At 44.3% G+C, this 19,628-nt stretch overlaps 1 protein-coding gene across 1 annotated transcript in view; it reads right to left on the reverse strand.

Moving 5' to 3' along the window:
• Nucleotides 1-19,628, reverse strand: part of LOC133014504 (raftlin-like) — a 102,215-nt gene that overhangs the window by 77,888 nt on the left and 4,699 nt on the right. Inside the window, exon 2 of the mRNA XM_061081769.1 lies at nucleotides 9,192-9,375. Within this exon, the coding sequence (XP_060937752.1) occupies nucleotides 9,192-9,339 (148 nt within the window). The 5' untranslated portion in view covers nucleotides 9,340-9,375. The remainder of the gene's footprint in view (nucleotides 1-9,191; nucleotides 9,376-19,628) is intronic.

Genomic DNA, 19,628 nt, shown 5'->3' on the forward strand with positions numbered 1-19,628 from the left:
TGAGTCCTCCCCTTATTTGTGGAAAATGTATGAAATAAGAAGTACCCTATTTTTAAATAAAAATAAAAACATATAGCTGCAGCCTAATAGTGTAACGGACTGGGTTTATGTTTATGTTTGGTTTTGACGTATGTTCAGTAAAACACTGTGTTGAAGGAGTTAATAACGCGTTAAACTGAAAGCTCTAATATATAAATATATCTTTAAGTTCTGCAAGGATAAAAAGCACAAAGTCTGTAAAGTTAATAAAATCACATGCTCCTAAAGCTCCTGATTTGAAGGACATGGTTTTCAGAGGAGACGTCTATGACTTGATAACAATGGAGAAGCAGCTTTCACTATACAGCTGACAAATCACAGTTATTTACAGCGTTCATCGAGAAAAAAAGTATGGAAACGCTGAGTGTGCACTTTTTAATGTCATTGTGCAAATGCTCAGGAATCTGATTTTGATGATTGTTTGTTTCCAGTTGAGCTGAGAACATGATCCAACCTCTGGAGCTCATATGAAATCATTTCACAACCTCGGGGGGGAATGCCCAGTGTGCATCCCCCCCCCCCGGAGCTAAAATCTCAAGACAAAACAACTGCAGCAAAACATCAGAGTTTGCAAACATCAACTTTCCTTTTTAAACACTTTCATATCTCAACGTTTGTCTGCAAACTCACGTCTGAAAACCCACAAACGTTTTCCTCTCAGACGACACGCTGTGACCCCCCCGCTCGGCAGGAAGTGAGGTCGGGGCTGAGGTCACTTCCTGCACGTTCACACTCGTGCGGCCTCCCAGGCTTCGCTGGGCGAGTGGCGAACAATGAGCTGCGACGGCGTGAAAGATCCTCGGCTTCTCCCCCCCCCCACACACACACACATACGTAAATACATTTGTTCCTCTCCGGAGGCGCCGGCGGCGCCCGGCCACAGGCAGACGGAGGTGTTTTGTTAAATTTAGATTGTTTGCTCCTCCGCTGTGGAGACCCTGATTGCATTTCAACACAATCAATACTGGCATATTGGATCTGAGTGAGAGGGCAATAAGAGCCAATAAAGCTTTGAGGGGGCGCTGAGGCGGATTGTCTGTCAGACGGGACGGAAACCAGCGGAGGCCTCGGTGGGAGGGGCCACAAGCAGACAGGCTGGAGAGAGAAAGGAAGAGCAGCAGTGCACAAACACAAGATGAACCGACAATGAGGCAGATTTTAAAACACAAAAAGACTTCAGCTACACGACACACTGGGGCTGCCGCGATTCGTCGACGCTGAAAATGAGTCGTGAACATGTGGACATGCTGACGTTCTTACATTACAACCATAGACTGTAATATATAGATTACAACCAGTGGTGGGAAGTAACGAAGTAGAAATACTTTGTTACTGTACTTAAGTAGATTTTTCACATATCTGTACTTTACTTGAGTATTTATTTTCCTGAAGACTTTTTACTTTTACTCGTTACATTTAATCAAAAATATCTGTACTTTCTACTTTCTATAGACTATACTATCTAGGGTTCAAAATTTGTAAAATTATACATTATATACATTATATTCATATTGTTGTTATAATTTTTCAGTCAGTTGAGATAAATCTTGAGGAGAAACATTTTGGGTTGTTTTGTGTCTGTATAGGACTACTATAAAAAGCACTTTGCATTTTTAATTTTGGTACTTGAACTTTTATTACATTTCAACACCAGATACTTTTGATACTTAAGTACTTTTAATATGAGCGACTTTAAGACTTTTACTCAAGTCATTTTCTGACGGGAGACTTTTACTTTTACCGAAGTCACTTTCAGGTAAGATATCTGTACTTTTACTCAAGTATAGTTTTCAAGTACTTTATACACCACTGATTACAACACACATGTCTAACTGACGTTTGAGTTTGATTTTGAGCTGGACACCACTGTTTCTTATACTTTAAACATTTTGCACTTTGTTTAATATGCAGACCTAACTGTTTTATTTTGATAAGGGGTTAAAACTTTGATATCTTTTTGAGTTGCACTGCTGACTCAACTAATAAGCCCTCTTTAGATTTATTATTATCACGTTCCGAGTTGCTAGTTTAAACCTAAATTTTTGCACTTTAATATTTGAGCCTTTGTTTACATTTTGTTTTGTGCTGCATTGTACAATGATACACAGTTTGTTGAAAAGTAACTGAAATTAAACGGTCAATTTGATTTTTTTAGAGGAAAATTAATCGTTTAGATTAGGGCTGGGCAAGTTAACTCGTTTTAATCGAGTTAACTCAAGTGATGAGTTAACTCGATTGTTTATCCGCCAATTATTTTCTTTTTTCCTTTTCTGCAGCAGTCAGCAACAGACTTTCACAAAATAAAAGCCTGACTTTCACAATAAAACAATAATTAATCAACCCTGAGTTAATGCGAGATAAAATAATTAATCGAGGGAACTCATCACTTGAGTTAACTCGATTGAAACGAGTTAACTTGCCCAGCCCTAGTTTAGATTAATCGACTAATCGATAAAATAGTCGACCGATTAATCGATAGAAAAGTAGTCGTTAGTGGCAGCCCTACAACACACACACTTCTATCTGTTCCCTCCTTCATTTCCTCTCTCTCTTCAGAACACACTCACTCACTAATGACGCAGGTTCTCCACCCACATGCAAAATGCACATCTCAGAAATAAAACCCCACAGAGCCTCAGGAGGTGTTGTGTTGCCAACGCATCGAGACGCATGATAACACTGTCGTTTATGAAACAAGAAGCTCAGAAATATCTTTAGAGCTTCTCCTTTTCATTTTTTCTTTTTTTTTTCGGTTGCTTTTCTCTGAGTCCCGACCTCTGACCTCTCATCTCACACAGCGAGAGGAACGTGAAACACTCTCCTGGTGTCGGCCCGAGCCGCCGGAATCAAATCATGAGGCGAATATTTTCCCGAGCGAGGGGAATTGCATTTGCTGCAACACCATACAAACACACACACACACAGACACACACACAGACACACACAGACACACACAGACACACACAGACACACACAGACACACACACTGGAGACGGAGTTCAGTTAACTGCAATAACAAAGCCTTCAGACACAGGAAATCGTCTGCACAGAATACGAAGCATTACAAGGAAAGCTAATCTTAAGCACACTGCTGAGCGAGAGGCGGGTGGCGAGCGGGGGGGCGCGAAGGAGGAAGGAACCGAGCAGAAATCTGCGTTTCCTGTTGCCGAAAAAAAAACTTTTGTCAGCAGTTGCAGCCGTTTGAAGCCGAGCGGCCGAGCTGAGGTTCTGTCTCACGACTCAACTCCTCCTCTGACGTCTCGGTCTCGGGCAAACGATGGCGTTTCGCTGCCTGAGCGGCGCCGAACAACACGAGCGGCACCCCCCCCCCCCCCGACTTAGCACGCCACTGACTGTGGACGGAGGCAGAAACAAGAGGCGGCGACACCAGTCGGACTCGGTCCCGTCAGCCTGGACGCCAGCTGATGCATATTTCATGCACTTTTTCTAGAAGATTCCACAGAATTTGGCAGCGACCGCAGTGCGAGCCGTCACCGGGAGCGCTCGCCGTTCTGAGGCAGCGCCGGGAATATTAATTCGGTATTTTTTCCAATACACGATCGCCCGCTCGGCCGTTTCCTGATTCCTCAGAGCGTCACAGACACACTGAGGCCTCCTGCTTCCACAGCTTCACTCGTGTGTTTGGTTGGAGCGCCACCGCCGCCACACCCCGGGCCGCGGCGGCGACATAATGGAAATATAATGTAAAAACCAGATGACCGTGAATTCAGTTCTTCAATGTCATTCTCCCCTTCAATAACCACCATTCATTTCCAGGGCCGGGGGCAGGGGGGGGGGATAAATCCAGGCTCCCGCCGCCATTCAAGGACTAATCTCCTCCCCTCAGAAAGAAAGCCACTCCGGCGCCATGGCGTTCCCGCTGACCTCTCCTGCAGCTCGGTGTTACATCTGAGAGGAGCGGGGGGGCGGGGTGGGGAGTGGGGGGGGGTGTCACTCACCTGCTGCCATCGCTACAGCTCATATTAACAAGGGGACTCGGGGGTTTTGCATATAAATGATGTGTCTCGTTTCCTGAGATGATATCAAGCGGCGTCTGGCCCTGTGTGTGTGTGTGTGTGTGTGTGTGTGTGTGTGTGTGTGTGTGTGTGTGTGTGTGTGTGTGTCACATGTCTGCTCACCGGGCGACAACTTTATATTTCCAGTATTTCCAACGCGCCTGCAGAGACGATGAAATGCGTCTCGCTTGTTTTCAATTTTGTCATTTCTCCTCCTGACATTTTTATTTTTGTTGTTACCATTTCAAAACAATCACATTTGGGGAAACACACGATTCGAGCCACACGTCCCCGAGTCCGTCGTGCTCTTGTGTTTACAATTTTCCACACCATCGACCAGGCCCCCCCCCCCCCGTGGGGTCATGATCTCAATATCAAACCGACTCTGCGTTTTTTAGTTTCTGTGCAGCTCTCTCATAGCGAATAGTAGCGAGTGACCACGAAGCGAATCCAAAACGATCCGGCAAAAACTCTTTAGTGTGGCTCTGCTCTTCCTTTCATCCTTTCACCCCCCCCCCTCTGCAGTGAAAGGTGTTATTTCTGTACAGTCGCCTCCTGCCTGGTAGCTGCAGGGCCGTCGGGGGGGCAGTTGGGAAGAGCTATGATCTCACACTGTAGCCGGAAATTATGACAAACATTATTCACAGAGCAGGAGGCGGAGCAAAGACAGAAATCGACCAACACGAGAAGAGAGGGATGAAGAGGAAGTGAAAACTCAGACTTCATTTGGTCCCGAACTCGTTTCTGCAGAACTCGTTTCTGCAGAACTCGTTTCTTTCGCTTCGCTCATAATTATTTGATGAGAAAGGGAAGAGAGAAAGTGATAATTAGAATCGAGAAGAACAATCTAGTTTTGAATATGACAACGTGAATGTTCTTGTTGCTGCTCAACGGCTTTTACCATCAATAAAACATGGTTGTTTTGTTGCTGTGGGTTGTGACACAGCAAAGTTCTTTATGCAATCAGACCATATTACTACTTTCTTCATAACATCACAAAACATAACACGACTGTTTCAGATGCAAAAGATACGGAATCAAATGAAAACAAGTAAATTAGCAAACAATATGGTCTGCCTTATATTTCTGGGAATCACAAGACTGAGACAATGAGGACTAAGGTGACCTGAGACAGAGAGAGCAACAGCCACACGTGTTCTGGTGGGTTAACTTGAGATACTGCTAATACATAAAGCTAAAATATTATGTAACAGTACCACAAACAGAGGAGGGTCATGTGATCACAATGAGAGGCTGCGTCTTTCTGAAACTCGCTAACAACCACGAACTTCAGGTCAAAGGAAAGCTGCAGGAAGAAGTTATCCATTCAGAAGTTAATGAAGAAGAAGATGGATTGAAATGCTTCAAATGTTCTTTAAAACGTCAGCTCTGCTAATGTTGAATGAGGAAGTAAATATTACAACATATATGCAAAACATACGGTCAATTTAGAGTCTCTGATTAAAGTAAATCTCCATTAACCTCTGTCTTTGGACTGTGAGAGTAACCTGAGAAAAACCAGCGCAGACACAGGAGAACATGCAAACTCACACACAGAAAGACGTACATCACATTTTCTGCACTATTCTCCTTTTCCTAATCGTCTCTATTAAAAACTGAACCTGATGGAAACGTCCAGAATCTTCAGCTCTCACTCACGTCTCTGGTTCAAGGTGATTACACCTGTGAGCCACACGCTGACCCTTCAACAGGAGAATCTGCTGATGCAGTGGAACCATTCAGCCACTGGGGCGGCGCTTACACACTGGTTCCCCCCAAACTCGATGAGCTCTTAGGGAGAACACACACACACACACACACACACCCACACACACTTTAAGATGAACAACACAGACTCGTAGGCAGAGGCGTCCTGACAGTGACAGAGAGACAGAGCAACAGAAAAGTGATTACAGTAAGTACCAACCCCCGGCATTACACAAGTTGGAGATAATAACGTGGCCGCAAGCCAAACGCACACACACACACACACAGAGACACACACACACACACACACAGACACACACACACACACACACACACACACACACACACACACACAGACACAGACACAGAGACACTAACACAGAGTTCAGGACCAGGGAGGAACCTGTCCAACCCCCCCGGCCCCCCCGGCCCACCAGGCCCCGCCCTCCTGTCAGGTCCCGCCCGCCCGGCACCGCAGACGCCCACGTTCCCCCCCGCTCCTCCATCCATCCAGACCAGTCAGCCTGACAGACTAATGGAGACTAATCAACTGTCAGGCTGAACACGCCGTGCACTACATCTCCTGGCTTCCCGTACCACCACCCCCCCCCAACCCACCACCCCCCCACCCACCCCCCATCATTACAGCTATAACTGTCTAGGAGCTGAAGTAACAGAGCGACGGCTAAATATAGCAGCTCGGCTCCTCCCTGGCCTCCAGCACACAAACATGTTCCCAGTGCACATTAATAATAATAATAATAATATCCCGGTCGCTCACCTTCACCTTAATGACCTCCGTTATATATTCAACCTTCATTCAGTCCTGGTTCTAAAAACCTCATCTATGAACCAACTGGGAGGAGTCAGCTCTGAATCCAGGGTCATTGAGGCAGAAATCTTAAAAAAGTCCGACTGTTGGCAGATGACGCTGTGCTTTACTTTGACAAATCGATATGTTGGACGGCTGTTCCCGGAGCTCAGTGAGAGTTTACAGGCAGCGAGCACAAGACTCCTGATTGTTGAAACCGTCCTTTATGAATCTCAATCACATTATAATAGTGCAATCATGGAATTTACTGTTTTTTTTTTTTTTTTTTAACTTCTTTTTATTTCCTTTTGTCGAATACAGTCATACTGTACATCGTTTTTAACATGAAAATAGGTATCACGGGTATAAGTCTTAGGTTACTGGGGTTAACTGTCCATGTATGTCTCGGGTCCAAGCCATCATGATCCAAATATATCAGAATCAAGTTACTGATTAACAATGTCCACAGACACAATACATCTCACGTAACATTATATCAAGACATTATTCTGAAATAGCATGGCCTGCATATGTCCATTGGTTAAAAGGGAAAACCAGGGGAAAACAAAAGCAATATATATATATATATTTTGCTCATATCAGATGGAAGGAATTTGTATGTTGGCAGATGACGCTGTGCTTTACTTTGACAAATCGATATGTTGGACGTCTGTTCCCGGAGCTCAGTGAGAGTTTACAGGCAGCGAGCACAAGACTCCTGATTGTTGAAAATCTCAATCACATTATAATAGTGCAATCATGGAATTTACTGTTTTTAAAAGATTTTAGTCTGCTTTCTTTTCGTGTTGGATCTTGTTCTCTTGTTTGGTTTGGAGAGCCGGCTGCAGAAGGTCATGGGAGTGAAGTGAATCTCACAGCTCTGAGGAAGAAGAGGAACCAGGGTTCTGGTTTCAGGGACATTTTGTAAAATAACTTTTCCTTTTAAAACAAACAGCAGCAGGAACATTGGATGTTTTCAGGTGCAGTTACACACTTAAAGTGTATTTTCCAGGTAAACATCCTACGTTCTGGGTTTGTCTCTTGAGCAGCTGAGCAAAAGCTTTAAGTGTTTTACGAGTGAATTCTTTGTGGGTTCATTACCAACTGGAGACTTCTTTGAAAACTTGTCTCCTTGTCCCACGTGGACGTGACCTTTCCTTGTCCTGCTGGGACCGGATCCAACCTGATCCAACAAGGCCTGATCTAATATGTGAATCTAATCTCCACTTTACCCACAGTGAAAACTATTCTAATCCTTCAAGTTCAAACTGTCTGTTACAAAAGCACAAAAGCACAAACAGACATGCAAACTCACACACTCCCACACACACTCAGACACACACAAACACACACTCAGACACAAAGAAGCCCCGGAGTCGTTAGCTGAGGTCTCGGCGTCTCAGGAAGCAACGCCCACCTTCCATCTCGTAAACACCTCAGACGGAGGAGAGGAAAGAGAGGAGGGGCTTCTACCGGCCTTTTCTGTGTGTGTGTGTGTGTGTGTGTGTGTGTGTGTGTGTGTGTGTGTGTGTGTGTGAGTGTGTGTGTGTGTGAGTGTGTGTGTGCGTCGGTGGAGGGACGCTATTTTTGCAAAGGAAACTGATTCATCTCCGTATTTCCATGCACTTCACAGGCAGCCGCAGATTGTGTTACGTTGTGTTGTGTTTGTCGGTAACGTCTTCACAGTGAACGTGTGTGTTTGCTGTTCGGAGCTCAGAGACACTTCAGCGTCTCTCGCCTCCTGGAACAAACCGAACCGGGCGTGGACGCACTTCCCCTTCGAGGATCAGAACCTCCGACACTGAACAGAACCGCCTCCCCCCCCCCCCCGACAGGCCCACCCTTCACTTTGTTTCCTCTGCTCACAGACCCCCCCCCGTCCCATTCATAATTGATGGCCACCAGCAGCAGGATATTTGGCTTGGAGAGGGCTGCACAAATTCCACATCATTAGCACAATGTGAAAGTATTATTGACTAATTGTCAGAGACGAAAATTACAACGACTGCAGCGAGACGGGAGCGGGCGCTAATTAACACTCCATCATCACAAGAGAAGTCCTGATGAAAATTACAGTGAGTGCTATTATTCTGTAAACATGAGTGATGGATTTTTCCGCATGAATGTTTGGTATGCAGGTGTATGTAATGGCATTTTGAAAGTGGAGGACCAGACAGATTAATCACAGCGGAGGCAACGTTATTCTGTGAAATATACACGACTCTCAGCAGAGAGGAGATTGCTGCTCCGCTCCGGCTGCTTCCCGAACCCGTGATTCACACTCGCTGCCTTATCATGATGCAGCAAAACGCCAAAAGCCCTGAGGTGTTCATATAATTTAAACTGTGCATGTGGAAGGGGGCAATAATTTAGACTTTTTTACAACCCCACAGCACAAAATGACTGTAATATATCTGCAGGAGGCGGCTGTGGGGATTATTGATCAATAGCAACAATCGCTCGGCCGACACGTCTGGCTCGGGGGATTGTGGCGGAAAATTTATAGATGGAGACGAGCTCTGTTTTTCTTCTTCTTGTAGCCGCGACACTAAAAAACAATGAGAGTCACAGATCTTTTTTTTTTTTTTCCCGGTGCGGCGCTCTGACGCAGACCTTACCGTCTTTGCCGATGAGGAAGTCCAGGTAGCGGTAGGTGTAGGCCACGCCCACCTTGGTCTCCACCTGCGGCCTCTTCAGGGTGGAGTAGATCTTCCCCGGACTGTTCTCCTCCGACGTCGGCTTCATCTTGCGCAGCCCGCAGCCCATGGCGCCACGGCGTGTGAGTCGCTCTGAGCACCGACCCTGAGAGAAAGAGAGAGGGTCAGCTCTTTTCCATTTTTGCTAACAAATTCTAAAACACAATACGTAAATTTACAGTTTAAAAAAATCATGTATGATTGGAAAAATGGGCAAAAACCACTGAAGTGAATGTTGAGTTACTACAAGTGAGTATAAAGCACAAATTTACATATTGTATGTCGTGATTCACACTTGGTGTAAACAAAGAACATCAGTTTTAGACAGATATACCAGGTGGAAGTATTCGTTAGACAGAAAGGCCACAGAATAATAATAATAATTATGTATATTAATGAAAAATAGTAGTTATGCATTAACTCATGATATAATGCATCATATTTTAGAACCTGACAATATGTAGATTAATCTATAGAGACTAGTATGAACAAGTGTTGGTGTTTGCCTCTTAATTGTGTTGGAGTAAAAGTATCAAGTATCAATTTTCAAGTACAAACAACTCTAAAACTCTACATTCGTACTGCGCTTAAGTAAATGTACTATTCACTTCCCCCGATGGGTTTTACTGATGGAGGATCACATTACCTCTCAGTGACAAACTGCATGTACACACACACAGACACACACACACACACACACACACACATGGGAAAGCAAACACTCACACTCGGATAACCATGATTCCTCAGGGATTTCAGAAGGAAAACCAATAAAGAAGAACATGCTCGATGAGCGTCTGTAAATAAATAAATCAACACGACTAAATGAGCTTGATTTTCCACGGGTTCCCTCCGCCTCATTCTGAGAGAGACCAGATTAATGAAGACAACCGTAGAGGAAGAGGAGGAAGAGGAGGAGGCCGTGATGAACGGGCGCCACGGACGCCAGTTTCGCCCCAAACGGCGTGTGACAGCGTCTGGAAGCAGGTGACATCCTATTGTGTCTCTGTGATTAAAGTCCTGGACAGGTGGATGGATGAATGGCTGGATGGACGGACGGTTGGATGGATGTATTAATGGCAGCGGAGATGTCCTCCCCCCCCTCCCCCTTCCAGTATTATAATATAATAGAGAGGCGCCCTCTTCATTATTCTCCTTTCTAATTACGGAACATGGCTCGGCCTTGGCCGGATGGAACGGATCTGAGCCAGCTGTCGCTTCAGAGACGACAGGACAGGAAGTGAGGCGGGGCGGAGGGGGCGGGGGGGGGCCGGGGTGGAGGAAACGAGCAGTCGGGCTCCAACATTAATGAGGTGAACGGCAAGAATGGAAAAGGTGAGAATCAATCAGGGGAGAGAGAGAGGAAATGGGGACGGCCGGGGCTGGAGATTGTACCTTGGAAAAAGAAAGGGTGGGGGGGAAGGGGGGTGGGGGGGTAATGCATGGCAACTAGAGATCTGGAAAGAAAGGGAGCGTGCAATTAGAGTCCTTTGAATAGAGAAGGGGTGAGGAGGGAGAAGGGAGAGAGGGAGATGAAACAGGAGATTCATTACGGTCGTCATGAAAGACAGAATTTCCAGAACATGAACGTCTTTGTTTGTCTCGTGGAAATCAACACGCGGCAGAATCATATCTCTACAAGCCTCCGAGCAGCTCAGGGAACTGAAGATTGAGGTGGCTTTGGGTTATAAAAGTGATATTTTAAAAATATGGAGACAGTAATGTTTGGCTAGGTGTAGCCTGTTAGCAGCAGCGGGTGAGATTCGCCTCAAACGCCTGTCTGAGGAGAACCGAAAGTAAACTGAAAGCTGTTCTTGAACCATTTGGAGTATAAGCATGATCTTGGTCTCTTTGAAAGGTAACATTCTGAACTTTCCCCCCCAATAGTCAGAATCAGTCTAAGTGCTACTGACATTGAGTAATAGCAGTTGGAACACAGTGAAGTAGAAGCTTCCTGCTGATGCCTGCAGATGACTCTAGCTGGGACGAATGAGCTGGAAAACACACTGGGACCCGAGCATGAAGCCTTGACTAGCCCACGTTCAAATTTGATAACAATACCATAGAAAATTAATATTTCAAAGATTTTTTCCTAAGGGCATGTCTAGGCATTTTCCACAAAGGCCATTTGGAACTATGGTAACCAACCAGGCTAAAAAGGCGACTTTTACACTCAAAATCATACTTTTATATAAAGGAGGCAAAACCGGTCATATGGTTTAAAACTCTGCTTAACAGGTTAAAAAGAAACAGCAGCCCAAGGTTCTGCAGCTGCATCTGGGGACTTAAAAATGCTCAATTGTTTTTTTTCTCTAGTTTTTTTAAGAAAACTTGTCCGTAGATGAGGTTTTGTCCTGGACAAAAACCACATAAGTGAATGTAAAGTTACCACAAGTGAGTAAAAAGCACAAATGTACATTATATATATTGTGATACACACTTGGTGTAAACAAAGTACATCAGTATTAGAAAGATATACTTAGGTGGAAGTATTCGCTATACAGAAAGGCCACAGAATAATAATTATTATGTACATTAATGAAAAATAGTGGTTATGCATGAACTCGTTATGCATCGTATTTTAGAACCTGACAATACGTAGATTCATCTGTAGAGACTATGAACACTTGTTAGTGTTTGCCTCTTAATTGTGTTGGAGTAAAAGTATCAAGTATCAATTTTCAAGTACAAACAACTCTAAAACTCTACATTAGTACTGTGCTTAAGTAAATGTAGTATTCACTTCCCCCGATGGGTTTTACTGATGGAGGATCACATTACCTCTCAGTGACAAACTGCATGTACACACACACACAAGATAACTTGTCCGTAGACGAGGTTTTGTCCTTATTTTCTATAACATTTGAAACTGTAATGCTATGAGGAGAACGCCTCGACCATGACTTTCTCTTAATGTGTGTTCCGAGCAGTTGTGTGTCTCTGCTCGTGCAAAGCAGGACTGATGTCTTGCTTTGGTTTTTCAAGAATAAAAGGAACCCTAACAGCAGATCTGCAGAACCATTAAACCGTCACTCAGGACTGCGGTTTCCCCCCCGAGCAGCCTCCAAAAAAATGTCTCCGAACATCAAAGGAAACAGCATTAAGGATTTTTCCAAGTCTTGGATTTTTCCTCTGTTGCCTCCGGTTCCTTGTAAATATCTTTTTATCATTTCTGTGCCGACCCTGCGGAGAGAGGGAACAACAAGGGGGAGGGCGAAGGCTCTGTCGTGTCGGGGAAGACGCAATCGGAACAATGGGATCTTGGGGGGGGGGGGTGTATTTGCATAGCTCCTTGAGACCTGAGAGGCGGCGAGGGGGGGGGGGGGGGCGGAGGCACGCCGGAGTATTATTTTTAGAGCCGAACTGACAGAAAAGTGAGATGTTTGTGAGTTTGAGTTTCGCTGCTTCTCGCCTCAACCTCCGTCCTCAGAGGACTCCAGCTCCGGGCAGCCCCCCCCCCACCCCCACACACGCCCCCCCGCCTCAACTCAGCCAGAGTTCTGTCTGTGATTGACAAGTGGGGAGTCGGGGGGGAGGCTCGACGGCGTAGACAGACGCTGAGCAGCTACAGGGAGAAGGAAACAGGAAGAGGTCCATTGATTTCCCTTTTGCTGAATTAGCAACGATCCTTGGCCGTTCGGTTCTATCCTTTGTCTCGCGCTAATGGAATTTGAGGTTTTATTCGATAAGAGGTTTTTATTCGATAAGATTTTCCTCCTCATAAGCCGGAATTGATGTTGCGATGCTTTGTTGGAGCTGCAGTGCACTCAGCTCCGGCCCTTGTGCCCAAACATCCCACAGCACTTTGTATTGAGCTGAATGTGAGAGAGGTTCTTGTCTTTCTCGTCCGTCGCTCAACGACAGTTTGTCAGTCCGAGGTTCTCTGTGCTCACATTGATCGCTGGAGTCATTGCCTGTTGCTGCTCCGGGGACTAAGCACATTAATGAAGCTCTGATAATTGATTTTCGGGCTCAGTCTGGACAGAAGGAACTCTACTGGAAAGATAAAATAGCATGAGGCTCTTCAAATGTAGCGTCTAAAACCAACTTATAGCTTTCATCAAAGGGATGTGAGAGGTTGTGCTTCTGTTGTGCTGCAATACAAAGCAGACAAATTGACTTGTCCAATTAGAAGAGAGACTCCAGGACGAAACTAACTTAACTACAGCAATTAACCTAAGTAGATTTTTAGCAGCGTAAACTCCTCTCCGAAAACTTGTTGTGTTTGGGGGAAACAAATACCAAAGTTTCACAAATGGCTCCAGGAGATTTGTTTGAATGACGGGAGGTTCAAAGGTTATTTCAGACTGGATTTAAATCAAAAAACTTCTGAAAATGGTCGTTACAGCTCAAATGTTTAAAAATCACATGAATTATCACATTATTTTCACATCTGGACACTAATCACATGCTTTTCACATGTAATCCGATGGGTTTCACTTGAGTATTTACAAGGGTTTCACTTGTTTTACCACCAAAATGTTACCAAACCACACGTTTCCCATGTTTTGCACATGTAAACACTTGCATTGCATATATAAAGTTCATGTGGTTCTTCTGTAAAGGTTGTGGGGGGGTAATAAACAGTCACATGACCTCTGGTGAGCTCACTACATGTGTCCATCTCAACCAACCGTCCACCAAGACACCATCACTCTCTGATTGGAGATCATGTGACCTGCATCTCCATTGAAAGTGAGGACCTGTCCACAGATGAGATTCTACATCGGAGTGTCCTCTCATGAAGCTGTCATCGCTGTTGTGTTAGCAAACAGCTGTTTAGCATCATTAATAAATAAGAGCTGTTTTTCTGGGATATAAAAATAATTCAAGCCCAATATTCCCTCTCCTCATGACGTCTCCGGACATGAGTCACTCACTCAGCTTGAAGGATCCAGTGAATCCAACATGATGTTATTAAAACCGAAGCTTCAAGAGGGTCGAGGCTGTTTTGATCAAATATCTGACTCATCATCTTGTGGACGGAGCAAATCATTCCAGTTTTAAAACCAAAGCACTGAGCTCCAGGAGACTAAAAACACTTGGGTGATAAATCCGTGTGGGCTCGCATGCTTCACATTGTATATCACATAATAATAATGACTAGAGCATCTTTAAATTGTGTTGTATGTCTCATTAGAAGTTCGGACGTTATGCTCGGGCCTCTTCCAGTCTCACATGGTGTCTCAGCCGGCGGATGATCACACACAAAGCAGATTGCGCCTCCAGACTTCACAGCACTGAGAGCGAGCAGCAACCGGGATGCTCGGTTTCCCTTAATGCAGTCTGACGGAGATCTCCACCACGTTACAAGACCGTGTTACAAGGCTTTGATAGCAGCGCTGCCGAGATCAAACCCGGCAGCATGGGAAGCTTCCGAGTGGATTAATGAAGGAAGACATTAATTAGGACACTGTGTTCTTGTGTTCTTCTCCGTGTAGTCTCCCTTTTTGAGCCTGCTCTCGTCCTCTCTCCGGCTTTATCTCCTGCGCCCTCTTCGCCTTCTTTTCCGACTTTTGATCTTTTTTAATCTGACAAGTAAAGTGAAGCGCTGGGCTGCATTCAGTGCAGGTCCTGCATCGTCCGTACTTTACTGAGAGGAGCCGAGTCAAGGGCCGAGGGAAAGTGGTTCAGAGAGACGAGGGAACGAGACAACAGCAGCGGCTCCTCCTGTGGTCGAGTCGACTGGAGAACAATATCTGAATTGGTTCTTTATTCAGTCCAGAAGCAGGGTTGACAAAGCAAAGAAAATGGAAGGAGTCACAGTGGGTCAGGACTCAGGAGTAAGAAGGTTCCCGGTTTGAATCCCGGCTCCATTGGCGTCTTTCTGTGTAGAGTTTGCATGTTTTCCCAATACAGATTCGGGAAAGGGTTTGATTTGAAACTCTGAATTGACCATAGGTGAGTATCTGAGTGTGAATGGTTGTTTGTCTCTATGGCCACAACCAGGAATGTTGCAGTTTAGAAAATGCATATCACGTACACTGGGCATGCATGTGCAGGAAGGATTTGGTTGTTAGTTGCAAAAAGAGTCGTACTACAAACTAGAGGCAGCAATGGGGAAAAACAAGAGCAGGGATTTCTTTTATTGGACGATAAGGTGGAACTGTTACTAACACAGGAGGTGGCCGAGGGATTCAACAGCCGAGGCTAATGCTAGCTGTTTGTTTTCCGAAAGAGGGTCATGTGATAGGAGCCTGACGAATCAGCAAAGGCTACATCGTCTTCCTCATCATTTCCAAACTTTAATGGGCTACAAATATATAGTATAAAATAAATCTGACTTGACTTGTTTCCTACCAACTATCGTCATTGGGTTCGTGTTTGTTCGGAGTTGATCTTTCACCACAACGATTCTTTCACATCTGTAATTTGGTTCCTTTGTCCCCAACTGAGCAAAAAACAAGCAGTAGTTTTATTCTCACTGTTACAAATTAAGCTTTTATGTGACATTTTCAAACTAATAGCTGTAAACATGAGGTCACTACATGGACACACATGGGGAAAGGAAACTTTCTGGAAATTGCAGATTTTTATTTGTTGACTAAATCAATCCCAACTGAAAATGAGCAGTGCAACAATAGTCTGGACCTCAAACATCGTATTTTGTAGAAATGGAAAATAACTTGTTCTTGATGCACATTTATTCATGAGGAAAGCTCCTGTGTGGTTTCACTCGCTATTTGGGAAACTGCTAAAATAGGCAAGTAGGACACACGCTCAGCTCACTCCTGGTTTGAATCATTTGTACTTTCTTATGTGTGAGGGAAAATCCCCACACTCATGTGCTGACACACGTGTTTCCTTTGTTACAGAATTACCATTATAGCACAAAAAATAGGCTCAAAACTGCTTATGTCCTGCAGATCAGGAACAATCCAGCAGATTGATTCATACACTGTTCAACACGTGAAATCCAGATGAAGTCAAACACAACCGTGGATCCTGTGATTGGTCGGATGTTGCTTTCACACCAGAAATGAATCACACCTGAAACCAGAGCAAACCGTCCCTCACAGACCGGAGTTCAACCGCCAGCTTTCACATCATCTGAATGAAAACTCAGCAGAACGTGAGGGAATCGCAGCAAATAGCTTCGGCGTGAAAGCAGCGTTCACCCAAACGCTATCAGACCTTGACCACAGAGTTGTTTTCCCTTCTCTTACAAACAACCTTTATTTTGAAGGAGAGGTCACAGGACACACAACCCGTGTGTCTTATCGGCAACAGCCTCAAATCGTCCGATCGTCCTTCGCTGACTCGCTGAGCGTCGGTCTGTGGTTCTGCAGGTGATAGTGTCAGTAAGTGTCGGACAATGTTAACACACTTCAGCTGGAAATCCCTTCTACTCCCTTCCTTCCTTCCTTCCTTTCCTGATCACCTTGAATCCTCGGGTTCAGTCGAACGACAAAGCTGATGGAAGAAGGAGGGAGTGTGCAAAAAGAGAAAGACTGGAAAACAGTGGAGACATGGACAGGATGTCAGTGGTTTGTTTGTTTGATCGTTTTTGCAATAACTATTTCACGGAATTCCACAAAACTTGGTAGCAGGAGGAAGTTCAGGCCGAGACAGAACCGATTAAAAATGACCATGGATCTAAAAAAAAGGAGCTGATCAATGAATCAGTTTTTTAACATTGTGAGATATGTTTTTTTATGATTCTGTCACAAACGAGGTAATTCATGGGTCTTAATGAATTTAATCAGGCATATTCAGAGGAATGATATCTATGAGTGTGTGATGTGGTGCAGCTTGATAGAATTCAAGGGGAATGTTGGGCCTTGGTGGAAATATGCACTTTACTAAACCATAGTTTCCAACCACCAAGGATTTAATGTTTTCGTCTGTATTTGTTTGTCTGTTTTTTCTCAGGATTACACAAAAAACTACTGGTCGGATTCCCATGAAACTACTTGGAAGGATATCCAATATGTCCTCTTCATCTTTAACATGGTGTTTTACAACATTTAAGTTAATTTCTTAGAGAATAATTAATGAATTTTTGTGAAAGAATTAAGGAATATTTGGAGTGGATCCAAATAAGAATCAGGATCAAGTTAATTTAAAAGTTCCTTTCTAGTAGAAACTGTTTTATAATCAAAACCTTTTCTTTACCTGTCTACACATCATGACAACAGACACACAAAGCTCAATCATTTGGCCTGCAGCAAACACAAGCTTCTTTGGGAATAATCTGGTGAAGAAAACATGAATCTCCGACCACAACAAGGATCCAAACAGACAGAGAAGAAGTGGTTTGTGCCGCACGAGGGCCGTGACGCTTTTATATTTATTTTCTCCATGAAACTGGGTCACAGTTGGAATTCATTTGAACTGTTGTGAAACCGAGCTATGTCCTCCGCAGCGGCACAAACTAGAAACTTTGCAGAGCCTCCATGTAAGCGTGTGAGGGGTTGGAACTCTTGTTCTTCAGCCCGTGATAACAGAAACAAGGTCCTGTACTGAGGCGAGTTCAGCCGGGCGCTCGCTGGTTGTGGCGAATCGAGACACAGATCGAGAACAATGCCACCGTTGTTTTTTTTCCGACTTCTGTTAAATAAAAAGATTTAATTTTCTATCTTTCATCCTTTGATGCTCAACAATTTAATGTTATATCCATTAGACTGGCGGCATGAACAGGCAATTGGTTTTTTTTGGGGCTTAAGCTGAAAGGGAAGTGTTGTTGGATCTGGCCAAAGAATGAAGAGTCTAAGTGAAGCCGGACATTTTTGGATTCTGTTCTCATAAACCCTAAAGCGCCGTGGGTAAAAGGTCACGGCTCCACAGATGAAGCGAGTCCACCGGCGAGTCGAGAGGTCGTGGTTAGTTCAAACATGTTTGTAATAACAGCGGGACGGAGAGGACTCAACAGAAGACGCTTTGAGACGGGAGAGATTACAGCTCAGACGCTGGGAAACAAACTTACGAGGGGAAATTTGGAGGGTTTTAAGGATGAGGACAAAACCAAGGACCCAGGCTATCGTGATGGTTTTTTCTTCTGGACTCACACAGTTAATATTGTTCATCTTTAACAGAAATTAATAGAAAATGCTTATTAAAACTAGGGCTGTGAGCTGCACTGGACCACGCCCACTAATCATGCATTACGGTCCACATCATCAAATGTAAACCACACGGTGAAACTTTCATGTAAATCGAATTAAACTCCTAAAACAAGGCTTATCTTCTTTAGACAGTAGGTGGTGCTATCACTATCACTACATACAGTACACACCTACACACTAATGACCACTGACATTAAAGTAAAGTGGACACAAGGAATTCTCTGCTTTATGAATTCTTTGAAATGTTCTTTCATATAAATCCTGGGTGGAGTTAGACAGTAAGTGCTATTCTTTCAGCTTAACCCCTTGATAGACAACATGGCTCAAAGGTTATCCGGTGCAGTTTTTATTTTATATATATATAGTCCCTATAGTCTCACTCTGTTAAAGAAACATTCCTGCATCCGCCCCTTTATTATACTTCTATCATATATATTTGAGTAGATTTGGATTCGTAATCCTTCTAACTAACAAACAAATACGGTTAAAAACACAACCTCCTTAGTGTAGAGCTGATGAATGTGTGTGTCAACATTGTGTTAAATCTCGATATGACCAAACAGGATGTGTGTCTGTGACTTTGATAAGAGACGTTGTAGAAGTAAATGAAACAGAGGCGTGAAATTATCACTTCAGCTCTGTACTTGTGGACGTTGAAGAACAAAATGTTAACGGTAACAAATAAATATGCACTGTACTGTGAACCTGAACAACATAACATAAATATGTCTACTGCAGAAAAAGCTTCAAATATGAGATTATATTCTATTTTTAATGCCACAGAATGATGCATAACGCTGGGTAATAAAAATCATGGAAGATGAGACGTTGTGTAGAGAGAGAATGGACGTGAGGACAATCGTGTCTGTCTCAAGGCCCCGGGTGTCTCCAGCGCTCAGGACAACCTCGGCCCAACTCGTCTCCATACAGTCTCAAGGTCCAAGTACAGTCTGTCCACACACACACACACACACAGACACACACACACACACACACACACACACACACACACACACACTAACACACACGGAGGGAGCGATTGCCATGGGAACCAACCCCTCTATGACTATTCCCTTCTCAGGAGAATAATAGGCACCAATCTCTCTTTCATTGTCAGTTTTCCTCTTTCTCCCTCTTCTATAAGCTCCCCCCAACCCCCCCCTTCATCTTCCTCTTTCCTGTCCCCCTCTTCCTCCTCCTCCTCCTCCTCCTCCTCCTATTCCCCCTCCTCTCCTGGTCTGCATGTCTTTGACAGTCATGAGTTTGATTTGTTCTGCATAATCTATCCACGCTG

Source organism: Limanda limanda, chromosome 11 (genome assembly GCF_963576545.1).
Source record: "Limanda limanda chromosome 11, fLimLim1.1, whole genome shotgun sequence".
Lineage (NCBI taxonomy): Eukaryota > Metazoa > Chordata > Actinopteri > Pleuronectiformes > Pleuronectidae > Limanda > Limanda limanda.